This window comes from Prionailurus viverrinus, chromosome C1 (assembly GCF_022837055.1).
Source record: "Prionailurus viverrinus isolate Anna chromosome C1, UM_Priviv_1.0, whole genome shotgun sequence".
NCBI lineage: Eukaryota > Metazoa > Chordata > Mammalia > Carnivora > Felidae > Prionailurus > Prionailurus viverrinus.
In genome coordinates, this window is record NC_062568.1 from 200,634,797 (window position 1) to 200,648,122 (window position 13,326).

The window sequence follows — 13,326 nt, forward strand, 5'->3', positions numbered from 1 at the left end:
AGAGTTGTGTTATTTAAAAACAAAATGAAATCTGGGCCAGCTGGGTGGTTCAGTCAATTCAGCGTCCGACTCTTTTTTTTTTTTTTTTTTAAGTTTATTTCTGACAGAGTGAGAGCGAGTGTGAGCTAGGGAGGGGCAGAGAGAGAGGGAGACCCAGAATTGGAAGCAGGCTCCAGGCTCTGAGCTGTCGGCACAGAGCCGGACACGGGGCTCGAACTCACGAACCGTGAGATCATGACCTGGGCTGAAGTCGGATGCTTAACCGACTCCCCAGGTGTCTGACTCTTAATTTCGGCTCAGGTCATGATCTCAAAGTTTGAGTTCGGGCCCCACATCGGGCTCTGCTGACAGCAAGGAGCCTGTTTGGGATTCTCTGTTTCTCTCTGCCCCTCCCCCACTCATGCTGTCTCTCTCTGAAAATAAATAAACTTTAAAAAAAAAAATGAAATCTTTTTGTGGTCATATGCTGCTGGTAGATCATGATAGAGAAGGAAGAAACAAGATAATCATTTTACTTGAGTAATAAAATTACCAAACTGATTTTAATGAGTGAGTCAACATCTAGGTGTCTCCAGAAGAAAACCAGCATCTTTTCATCCTGACTCAAGGCATAGTTTGTTTAAAGTGTCCTGGGAGAAAGAAATTAAAACAAACAAAAAAAATTCTGCCCTAGTTTTGAGAGAGCTGGCTGGAATGTCGACTGCCCTATATACGTGTGTGCAAGCTGCGTCGTTAGCTACTGCCTTGGTGCCTGCTCTGTTTGCACAGCACCCCCAACTCTGCTAGATTCTGGTTTTTATTTACCTACATATGTGCCAGAATCTGAAAGAGCGAGCTAAGGGGAGGGCTTATCTGCCGTTTCATAAAATGCCCTGTATTTCAGCTCTGATCATTACCATTCTACTGAAAGTTATTGCAAAGCAAGTGCTTGAAATAGCTGATGCTGATGGCATGTTCCAGCGTCCATCTTGTCATTTCCTACCTTTCACCGTCTTAAAGCTGTGCTTGGTTGGGACCGGCTTCACCAGCCTCTACCTGTGGCATTTGAAACTGTTGCCCCTCAGTGCTCTGATTTCTCTGGTCTTCCTCTTTTTCTGTGCATTTCCCTTGAGCTGTCTGTTTCCTCTCTCTTCAATAATTAGGTTAATTGGGAGCCCCCTGCAATGTTTCACTTGAAGTAAGTCCTTCAGCGTTTTTAATGTTTTTTAAATTTTATTTTATTTGGTCAGTATTCAAGATCTTTGGTGGAAGATTTTGCAGCTAGTTATTTAGTGATTGTCAGTCCCTTTAGGGAATAATGTAAAATTTGTGGCTTTTGTTATAATTTTTCCCTAGCCTTTGACTCTGCAGTTATTGGGGAAAGTATGAGTTAACTACAGAATCAGAACATTCAGGGGAAGAACCTTTTTAAAAAATGTTTTGCCAGATGAGGGGCACCTGGCTGGCTCAGCTGGTAGAGAATGCGACTCTTGATCTTGGGGTTATGAGTTTGAGCCCCAAGCTGGACGTAACTTGGCAATTACTGCATAATTAAAAGAACGTAGACAGCGTTCTGTGCACTTTTATTGTAAGTTTGTAAAATGTAAACAGAGGTACCATCTACCTTTCAATAACGAAGGACATACTGGTACTTTGTATGAACTGCTTCAGTTTTCTCCACGTTTTTTAAATTTTCGCTTTATTTGTGTGTGTGTGTGTGAGAGAGAGAGAAAGACAGAGAGAGAGAAAGACAGCGAGAGTGCGTGCGTGCGCACAAGCGGGGGAGGGGCAGAGAGAGGAAAGAGTGAATCTCAAGCTAGCAGCACAGAGCTGGGGGGGTGTGCTCAAACTCATGAAACAAGATCATGTCCTGAGACAAAACCAAGAGATGGACGCTCTAACTGACCTAGCCACCCAGGCGCCCCTCCAAGTTCTCTATTTTAAGACTATTTAATAGGTGCACCTGGGTGGTAGAGTGGATTAAGGGTCCAACTCTCGGTTTTGGCTCAGGTCAAGATCTCATGGTTCTTGGGATCGAGCTCCCTGTCAGGTTCTGCGCTATCAGCCTGGGATTCTCTCTTTGCCCCTCCCCGACTCTGTGCTCTCTCTCAAAATAAATAAACTTTAGAAAAAATAAAAAAAAAGACTAAGAAAAAAAAGTTAATGCCCCAAACTGTAAGATGAGTCTCTCCCTCAAAGCCTTCCCCCATTCCGTGCCCCAGAGGTAACCACTGAACAATTTGGTAAATACCTCTCCAGATTCCATAATGTTCTGCAACTTGATTTTATCACTTAATGTATCGTGAAGAGCTTTCCATATTAGCAATATGGATTTCCCATACCCTTTTTTAATGGCCACAAGGTTGAAATTCTTAAATGTTATTCCATTAGAGATTTTTATGAGATCAATCGAATACTCTTTCAGGTCAGTCTATTTTGTATTATTTAGACCATCTTTCCAGTAAGGATTTATAAGGTAAATGATGTGCACACACCCGCCTCCTCGTAAGGCATTAGTGTGACCTTGAGACTGACCTCCAACCAAGAAGCCATTTTTCTTTATTTTGAGAGAGAGAGAGAGAGAACATGAGCACGGAAGGGGCAGAGAGAGAATCCCAAGCAGGCCCTGTGCTGACAGTGCAGATTTCATGAACCATGAGATCATGACTTGAGCTGGAATCAAGAGTCGGATGCTTAACAGACTGAGCCACCCAGGAGGCCCAAGAAGCCATTTTTCTATTAGCACTGAGCCTTATGTAAATTTCTGATCCATGATACTGGGAAGGTGCCTTTCCCAGTATACAGACTGATGACACTTAAGGGGGGGGGGGGGGGTCTTTATAAAATAGCCACTAATTTGTATGGAAGCACACTTTTTCTTTTAATGTTTATTTTTGAGAGTGGGGGAGCAGCAGAGAGAGAGGGAGATGGAGAATCTGATGTGAGCTCTGCACCGACAGCAGACAGCCTGATGTGGGGCTTGAACTCGTGAACTGTGAGACCATGACCCGAGCCTAAGTTGGACACTTAACCATATGAGCCACCCAGGTGCCCTGGAAGCACACTCCTGTCTCCTATCACCTCACATGCAATTGGAATGAGTGAAAGTCAGTAAAGCAAACTAAGCATTTCAAAGGCACGTTTACCCACATAAGTGGTTTACGGTTTTGGTGACGTTGTATATCCCATATGCTAGACTAGAAGAGTGATAAACCAGAGTGTAGGGTTACGCTTATGTCTGCCAGTTGGAATGCGTATCCTATTTTTAAAAAGCCTGTATAAGTTAAAATGCTATTGTAAGTCTGGTTATTTTGCAGTTAGAATAGAGGATGTGATATTCTCTGCATGGTCTTTATGGTCAGTGTGCTTCTGCCAAGAACATTCACTTCTGACCAGGGCAGCTCTCCTGTCCCCCTCCCACCCCCAGTCGTGCTAAAGGATACAGTTTAATCGCTTGACTCCACTTTTCCTAGATTTTTATGTATACGACTCTCCTTCTGCTAAGTACCTGCCACATAGATCATTATACTTAAGTCATGTTTTCCTAATCATAAAGCAAAGTACTCACAAACTTAAAAAAAAAATTTTATTTTGAAGCAGTTTCAGACTTACAGAAATGTTACAAGAAGAGTACAGAGATTTCTCAGATATCCTCCAGTCAGATTCCCCAAACGTTAACCTTTTACCACATTTGCTTTATCCTTCATCCCTCCTGTCTCTAAATGTGACAGTCCACAATTTTGCTGAGTGCAAATCCTAAAAGATGGCCAATGGCAGGTCTGAGGAATATAAAAACCATTTTATGAAAGAAAACTCTTCTGATATATTTGTGATCTTACATAAGTTATTTGGGTTAAGCTGAATTAGTGTCTCCATCTAAGCTTCATTCTGTAGAAGTTTGCCAGTCAAGCTTTCGGAACAGCGTTGCAAATCTGGATATTCACCTTATTATAATTTCAACCATTTCAATTGTGCTCTTTTCGTCCTCAGTTTCCTGTAAGTCTTGCTTCCTGCTATTCTGTAAAACTGACATTGTATTCTAGTCCCTGCACAGTTGCCAAGATTGCTCCTCTCTCTTAAAGTAAGAAGGCTGCAAGGCACATTTTCTGCTGTTTTAAATTCATACCATATACAATGCAGTATTATGGGAAAAATAATCAATACTTGTGGATTACAAATGACTATCTTATTACTAAATTGAATTAGGCTTCTAATCTATTTCCTTATATTCATGATACTAAAAACAAAAACAAAAAGCAACTCTGTTCATTGTGAATTACCAAAAAGGAGCTGCTCTCCATTTCCAGCATTCAGTTTTGCACTAGGAATTTCCACAAAATAGGCACTATTGGCTCTGATAACTTTGTAAAAGCCCAAGAACAGATTGACCTCTGTTGGCCACCTCTGGTGGCTGCTGGGAGCTAACACTTGCAGCTTATTCATGTGATTATTTCTTTAAAAAATGTTTATTATTGTTTATTTTTTGAAAGAGACAGAGAGCAAGTGGGGGAGGGGCAGAGAGCGAGAGGGAGACACAGAATCCAAAGAAGGCTCCAGGCTTTGAGCTGTCAGCACAGAGCCTGACATGGGGCTTGAACTCACACACTGTGAGATCATGACCTGAGCTGAAGTTGGACGCTTACTGACAGAGCCACTCAGGCACCCCAATGTAATCATTTCTAAACACACAATGTCTACTAGGATTTCTTTCAAGCAACTCTTATCAGATGGAATTTTTTAAAAATAAAAATGCCACTATCTCTTGTCTTTGAGGTTCCTGCAGTGACAGTGACCTCTTGTTTTTATTACTAAAGATTTTGATTTAGTAGTTCTGATGAAGCCAAGGAATATGGATTTTATTTCTTAAGAGAGAGAGAGAGAGAGGGAGGGAGGGAGAGAGAGCACGCAAGAGAGGGCACACGCATGAGCAGGGGAAAGGGGCAGGAGAGAGAGACTCTTAAGCTGGCTTCACGCTCAGCATGGAGCCTGACACGGGGCTGGATCCCATGACCCTGGGATCATGACCTAAGCCGAAATCAAGAGTTGGATGCTCAACTGACTGAGCCACCCAGGCGCCCTGACCTCTTATTGTTTTCAGATTGAAGTATTTTTAACTGCTAATGTGTATACATCATAAATATACAATTGAATATTATGCTTTCCATATTTTTCCACTTCCCAGGAGGTTTCTTCACACTTCTTCTGTCTGTATTCCCAGATTAACACTATTCAGTCATGGCTGCTTAATTTTTCCTTCACTGCATTTTTGTAACATGACTATATCATATCTCTCTTTTACAAGTTTTAAAATTTTAGTTCCTTACCCAGCCTCTTGGGATTAGAAGGAAACTAATATTTTAAATCATTCAGTTAATAATTCATAAAAATTACTGTTTAGTTTCTATCTTATTTTCTGGACTACAGTATTGGAAGCTTGTGTTACATATAGAAGTCTCTTTTAGTACCCTTTTACTGTGTTCCTTTCTTATCTAAATTTAGAATGTGGAAGGGCACCTGGTTGGCTCGGTTAGCAGAGCAAGCAACTCTTGATCCCTCGGACCTGAGTTTAATCCCACGTTAGGTGCACAGCTTACTTAAATTTACAATGTGGATGCCATTCCAAACCTTGAAGCAACACAAGAACAAACCTTGAATACTGAAACTAATATGCTGCTTGTAAAGAAAAATCTTAAACTGGAGTGCTTTCTCCAAATTGATGAGCCAGAGACAGTAAAAAGTAATGTGAGTTTAGGTACAGGTGCAAATTTCCCGGTGATAGTCTGCATTTATCTTTTTACTATGTCTCCTTCAAGCAGCAGGTGGAGGGGGGAGGAGGAGAGCAGGAACATTTGATCTTCTATTATTTCCTGAAACCTCCCCAAGAGAACCTCTGCAGGTTAATTTTGTACTTCAGGTAAAATGAAATTAATGTCCCAAAAGCCACTTTAAAATTTCAAGCTAAGGGGTAAAATTTCAAGCTCCCTGGTAGCTCAGTCAGTTAAGCGTCTGACTCTTGTTTCACCTCGGGTCACGATCTCATGGTTTCAAACCCCATGTTGAGCTGTGTGCTGATGGTGCGGAGCCTGCTTGGGATTTTCTCTCTCTCTCTCTCTCTCTCTCTCTCTCTCTCTCTCTCTCTCTCTCTCTCTCCGTCGCCCCTACTCATGCTGTCTCTCTCTCAAAATAAGTAAATAAGCTTGAAAAAAAAATTTCAAGCTTTTTCCTTAGGACTCTGGTTCAGTATCTTGAACTAGTGCAGTATTTGCTATGTTATGGAGAAGTTTCTTTCTCTTTTTTATTTTTATGTTTAAGAAACCTGCTGTTGTGGGGCACCTTGGTTTTGGCTTAGGTCATGAACTCACCATTTGTGGGACCAAGCCCCGTGTGGGGCTCTATGCTGTCTGCACAGAGCCTGCTTGCAATTCCCTCTCTCCCTCTTTCTCTCTGCCCCACCTCCGCTTGTGCTCTCTCTCAAAAATAAAGAAAAAAGAAAAAAAAAAACCCCAACTCTGCTGTTGTTATTATTTCCTGACATACAATAAATTGCCTTCTTACTGAAAGTGCAGATTGATCATCAGATACCAATTTACTTACCAGAGTTACACCAAAACAACAGTAGCTGAGCCTCCAAAACTTGGGGAAGAATTTCAGGGCTTCAGGATCTTCAAACCGTCCACCGACACCCCTCCACTTCCGCGAAGAATGTCCTCAATGCACGCATACCTTTCCTGGAGTCAACGGGTCAAACCGCTTTTCCCTCTTAGATCTTGAACCCAGATAGCTCTATCGGCAAAAATCCGTTATTAAAATTTAAGTTCCTTGTTTGCTAGTAGAAAAATGGGGAAAAAAGAACCTGCCGGGGCAAACTGCAAAGACCGATTAAATGCTGGCTGGTAATACTACTGGTGACGGTAATCAGAACGCAAAAGGGATCTGAGCGCGAATTAAGTAAGACTAGTGACTGCAATAGCGAGACGTGGTGTAGGGAGTAGAAAGTTGTCTAGAGTGCGAAGTGCTGTAGTATCACTATTAAGGGGGTCACTCGAGAGGGAACAAGCGGGTGAGTGATTAGACTCTGGTCCTTAGCTATCTCGGGCCGGGACCATCGTATCCGCAGATGCATAGTCTACTGCGCTGCCCTGGTCTTGCCAACTTCAACTAAACCCCCAGCTCACCTTTTCCGGATGCCGCGAAGCCACCTTGCTCCTACCTCGGGAAACGACTCCCAGCGCGCAGGCGCGGAGGTTAACGCTCCCCTGCCCTCCTTCAAAGCAGTACGTCCTGCGCAGGCGCAGCTCCTCGAACCCGCCTCCACGCCGCGCAGAGCTTCTCCTGAGAGCAGAGTGAGGCCGCCCTGCGCGTCGCGTGTTTTGCCTGGCGACTGCGTCGCGCAGTCTGACGCGACGATTGCGTCATTTCCGCCCCCTCCCGGGAGGCGGCGCTGGGCCGGTGGCAAGCCCCCGAAGGGAGCCGCAGTAGTACGACGGAAGATGGCGACGAGCGGCGGCGATGAGGCGGCGGCGCCGGCGCCGGCGCCCGGGGCCCCGGCGACGGGGTCCGGCACAACCCCGGGCTGGGAGGTGGCGGTGCGGCCCCTGCTGTCTGCGTCCTATTCCGCCTTCGAGATGAAGGAGTTGCCGCAGCTGGTGGCCTCAGTCATCGAGAGGTACCGGGCGGCGGCCCCGGCAAGGCGGGCGCCGGGAGGGGGAGGGGAGGGCGCGCCGGATCGTCCGGACCCGCTTCCCAGGTTGCCTCTTGAAGCTTGGCGACCCCCGCCCCAGCCGCGGCTTTGGGGCTCCCGGATCCAGGCAGATGAGGGCTTGTCCAGGGCTCCTTCCGCCGGCCCTTGTAAATTATCTGTGCCTCGATTTCCCTTCCGAGCAAAACTTTTGAGGACGCCCTCTGGAGAGGGCGTGGTCGGACCCGTTTGGGAGTGACTTTGAGAGGTTTCGCGCTCTTGGGGGAATGTCCTCGGGGCTGTCCCCGGTGTTGAGGTCAAAGCACTGATGAGTTTGCATTTCTAGCCCGTCCTCATCCCCCTACCCGGGGCCGGAGCGGAGCCTGGGGTTTAAATTGGAGATCTGCCACATAATTTAATAACGGTCTTTCCGTGGTGCTGTAATCACTGGGGGCACGTGCTGTTAATGTGACTGAAGCCACTAGTGACCACTGATGACTTTCTTTTCAGGTTGCGCTTATTGTGTATTGCTACCGTAACGGTCTTTGATGAAAAACATTTCTGGGTTAGACTGAGGTCATTTTCCCACGGAAACAGTGCCCTCGCTCTCGCGCGGGCGCTCTCGCAGTAGAGTATCTTCAGACCTTATTACAAACGGGATTATGTATTGCTCTATCACATCGTTTTGTCATTTTGTACAAAGTTCTTAGTTCGTGCTAGTTGTCTTCGTACAAGGCCGTGATAACAGAATGCCTGTGTTTTCCTGACTTAACCTTGTTCAGAGGAGTCTTCCATTGGTTTAATGGTAGACATGCTTTTAAAAAGGCAGTCTTTCTTTTATTTTACTAGCCAAACCTTACTAGAACAATCTGCAGTTGCTGACTGGGTCATTTTAGCTTCTTGCCAGCCAGGGTATATCTTAATGTGACCCAGAAGGTTAGAAATTGCTATTTGTTACTCAAGGGAGGCCCATGACTTGACAAAATGTTTATTATAGTGCCTGTTGTTAGGTTTGTGATGCTTTTGGCTCAGGTTTTTTTTGTTTGTTTGCTTGTTTGTTTTTTAAATAGAGACTGGGTTTGGTAATTTCACAGTTAACTTTACAGATGGATTTTCCTATCTAATTATTAAGCCAGGAATGTTCTAAAGATGTAAACAAGTATCAAGATACTGTTCTCAAGTTATATAGCCTCTTTTTTTTTAATGTTTATTTATGTTTGAGAGAGAGAGAGAGAAAACACGAGGGCGTGAGCGGGGGAGGGGCAGAGAGAGAGAGGGAGACCTAGAATCCCAAGCAGGCTCCAGGCTTTGAACTGTCAGCACAGAGCCGGATGCAGGGCTTGAACTCACGAACCATGAGCTCATGACCTGAGCTGAAACCAAGAGTCGAATGCTTAACCAACTAAGTCACCCAAGCACTCCTGTAGCTTCTTTTTTACCTGTTTTAAACATTTACTTTGTTGGCATTTTTCTTGATTATGCTCATAATGTTACTTACAATGGACAAGTTTCTACTCTTTAGAACATTTTTTCATATGGTGGTTTTTTTTTTTTTAATTTTTAAAAAATGTTTATTTTGAGAGAGAGAGCGAGAGAGCGAGCGAGTGCTAGCAGGGGAGGGGCAGAGAGAGAGGGAGAGAAAGAATCCCAGGCAGGCCTTGCATTGCCAGTGCAGAGCCCTTCCGGGGGCTCGAACTCCCGAACCATGAGATCGTGACCTAAGCCAAGATCAAGTGTCGGATGCTTAACCGACTGAGCCACCCAGTCACCCCGTTTGTTTGTTTTTTAAAGATTTTATTTTTATGTAATCTGCACACCCAATGTGGGGCTTGAATTCACAACCCTGAGATCATAGTCGCGTGTCCCACTGAGCCAGCCAGGCGCCCCTGCTTTTATGTTTTTGTAACATGAGCTGAGTAGGTTATAAAGTCATTTGTTGACACCCTCCCATTCATCCGGTATTCCAGACCCATCTTTTTGAAACTAACAGTTTAACAACTCTGTTCAGCTTGTAGAAGGAGCCAAAACCAAATATATCAAACTGGGTTTGAATTTTGCCAAATAAGAGACAGGGCCCCCTCCTGCACCCTAAGGCAACCTAGAGTTGCCTGTGTTTGTAGGCATTTAGTAAGAACTCTCTTCACGGTTTAGAAAACAAATCCAAACTAATGGACGTTTTAGTAACAAAATTTTTAATTGTAAGGCAAGATCCCTGAAGTCTTGGTTCCAGTTTTTGTGGCTTGGTTAATTTTGAAACCTGTGATCATAAGAAAAGTTGTCAGAAGAAGTATCTGGCTGACAAGTTCTTTACAGTCAAAAAAACAACCAAATGTACAAGTGTTCAGTTTGGTATAGAGCAGAGGTTGACACACTTTTTATGTAAAGGGCCAGAGAGCAAATATTTGCAGGCTGTATTTCCTCTGTGGAGTCGTCAACCCGGCCATTGTATGGCAGAAGCAGCCTTACACAGTACGTAAGTGAACGGGTGTGGCTGTGTTCCAAAATCTCATATATGGGCACTGAAATGTGCATTTCATATGATATTTCATGCCACAAAGTAGCCTTAAATTTTTTTCCCCAGTCATAAAAAAAATTGCAAAAACTGTTCTTAAATATGGGCTGTTACGAAAACAGTGCCAAACCCTGGTTTAGAGCACAAAAATTAGTGCCTTGCTATTGTTTCTCAAAAGTTTTTTTTTTTTAACCTCTCAAGAAAAAAAAAAAAGAAATGAAGATGTAAGAGTTATGGAAGTATTGGGGCTCCTGGGTGGCTCAGTCAGTTGAGTGTCTGACTTCGGCTCAGGCCATGATCTCACGGTTTGTGGGTTTGAGCCCCGCGTCGGGCTCTGTGCTGACAGCTCAGAGCCTGGAGCCTGCTTCGGATTCTGTGTCTCCCTCTCACTCTGACCTTCCCTACTCATGTTCTCACTTTCTCTCTCTCTCTCTCTCTCTCTCTCTCTCTCTCTCTCAAAAATAAATAAACTTTAAAAAAATAAAGAGAATTATGGAAGTATTCCCTATATATAGGATTACGGCTGTCGAGTATAGGACCAGATCAGCACCGTACATACAGATGCTGTGGTGGGCTTTGTTTTGTAGGTAATCAAAGGTGTACCGGCCTAGGCTGCTACTTTACTTTTGGGTTTGCCTCTTGCATCTGTGGTTCCCTTTCTATTGTCTTGACTGCCGTGTTTTTCTTCCTTGCCTCCGGGGACCTTCTATTTTTCTGTTGCAATCTGCTACTCTCTGTTTCTCTTGTAGATGTCCTGACTCCATCATGCCAGCTCTTCCTTCCTATCTGGCAGCCTGCTCATTGAATTCCTCCCCATTTGATCATTGGGGATGATAACTTGCCCTGAGACTCCTTTGTGCCCTACCATTCTACTTGTTGTCTCTATTCTTTCATACCTTTATAGTTGCATTTGAACTTTGGGTTTGAAGAAAAGATAAACAGAATTCCTAGGTCTAGCCCTGTTTATTAAGTTTGATTTTGTAGCCAAACTGTAAGACAAAGGAGGAATAGATTCACATGGGTAAACTTGGAAGCATACTTTCAAAAGTATGCTTTGAGGGGTACCTAGGTGGCTCAGGCGATTGAGTATCTGACTTCGGCTCAGGTCATGATCTCACTGTTGGTGAGTTCCAACCCTGTATCCAGTTCTGTGCTGACAGCCTGCAGCCCTGCTTCACATTTTGTGTGTGTGTCTCTCTCTGCCCCTCCCCCCACTCACACTCTGTCTCTCTTTCAAAAATAATAAACATTTAAAAAGTTATATGGGGCGCCTGGGTGGCTCATTCGGTCAAGCGTCCGACTTCAGCTCAGGTCATGATCCCGCGGTCCGTGAGTTCGAGTCCTGAGTCGGGCTCTGTGCTGACGGCTCAGAGCCTGGAGCCTATTTCAGATTCTGTGTCTCCCTCTCTCTCTGACCCTCCCCATTCATGTTCTGTCTCTCTCTGTCTCAAGAATAAATGTTAAAAAAATTTTTTTTTTTAATTATAAAAAAGCATGCTTCGATTTTTAAAAGAAAAACATATCTAAGTTTACTTACAGAGGAGTTTATTTTTATTTTTACTGTCTGTGCTAGCATGTCTTTTAGTAGTAAAGATTGAAAATCTTTTCAGTGCTCTTACTTTTCCAGAACAGAAATGGAGCTAGAACTAGCTCATTAGAACACATGCCATATTTGGGATTGATTAGGATAATTGCTGAATGTAGCCTTATGTTTTAAGGTACTATCAAGTACGGAATTCCTTTCTTAACTCTGTAAGATATGTCGGTGACCATAGTTGTCATTGACTCTTGATTACCAAAAAAAAAAAAGAAAAGAAAAGAAAAGAAAACGCTGCTTTCCCGTGAGCCAGCCCTTCCTAGGCTCCTCTGGCCTCCTTAATGATAAATCTCTTTCTGTCTCTGCCTCCCAGGTGTTGTATAAAATTTAGGCCAGAGAGACCTACCTGGGAAGGCAGAAGCTGTTACAAACATCCCTATTAGATAATGTTCTGTCATTTCCTAAATATCTTGAAAGGGAGAAGAGGATACATTAATGTCATGATCTTTTGAATTTACATGCAGTAGGACTGAAGTTCACGATTGACCTACAGGGGGAAAAAAAAAGCCTGCCACCAAATGATAGAGCAAAATTGTGCGATTAGTCCTCATGGCTGGTTAATGTCTCCATGTCTTAGTGTCACATTCACCACAGGTTTGTCAAGAGTGTGAGGAAGGTATCTGAAGGCTTTTAGTTCTTTGGTTAACATGTGTTAAGTACTATGTGACACACAGCAGATGTTCAGTGAGCATATATTTTTTAATGCTTTTATTCTTTTTGAAGAAATTTAAACTTTTTGTGCACGCGTGTGCAAGCAGGGGAGAGGGGGCAGAGGGAGCGAGACAGAGAATCTTAAGCAGGCTCCACATTCAGCGTGGGGTCTGGGGCTGGATCCCATCACCCTGGGATCATGACCTGAGCCTGAATCAAGAGTGGGACTTTCAACAGACTGAGCCACCCAGGTGCCCCAGTGTTTTTATTCTTCAATGTATTCATTATGCTTATTTGTTTCCTGATTGTAAGTGTCATGAAACAAGCATAATGGATTCTGTTCTTGGGGGTTTATGATTCTGATGAAGGGAAAGGGGTTTGGGGAGTTTACAAAAAAGATACAAATAGTATGTTATCTAGGAGGGAGAGGGGAGGTGAATCCCTAGTCTTTTATTTTGTCCTCTTGGATTTCTACCTTTTCCTAAAAAAAGCTAGATATTTCCAGACCCAAGCCAGTTCATTTTTACTTACATGTCAAATTGGATTTCTCTGACCTGGCTGCGTAGCTGCTGTTTTCCTTTGTACTCTGCCTCACATTTATTTTGTATGGAATGTACATGTTTCCCATTCCATGTCTTTCAGCCCAAGTGCTGCTGTTGGAATGTTTGTTAGAAGAAGCAGATGTTTCAGGAAGATAGCTTGACTGCCCAGAGGAGAGAGATGTTTTTACCTATAATTTTATTTTTCTTTCTCTTTGTTATATTTGTGTTCAGGTCTTCATTCTTTCCCATTCCTACCTAACTTCTTGCCCTTTGTCCCATTTTTTCCATTCCTTTGCACCCTCTGGTGTCTTGATGTTTCAGATTCTTGGGGAATGAGGGAGGCAGCAAGTCTTTATCAGGTGACTCG

General features: G+C 43.7%; 1 protein-coding gene across 3 annotated transcripts in view; it reads left to right on the forward strand.

The window, feature by feature from the left end:
- The first annotated feature begins 7,429 nt into the window (after positions 1-7,429).
- UBR4 (ubiquitin protein ligase E3 component n-recognin 4) overlaps positions 7,430-13,326 on the forward strand; it is a 131,698-nt gene continuing 125,801 nt past the window's right edge. For all 3 annotated transcript variants that reach the window (XM_047869235.1, XM_047869236.1, XM_047869237.1), the window contains exon 1: positions 7,430-7,645. In XM_047869235.1, coding sequence (XP_047725191.1) covers positions 7,470-7,645 — 176 coding nt within the window. In that variant the 5' untranslated portion in view covers positions 7,430-7,469. The remainder of the gene's footprint in view (positions 7,646-13,326) is intronic.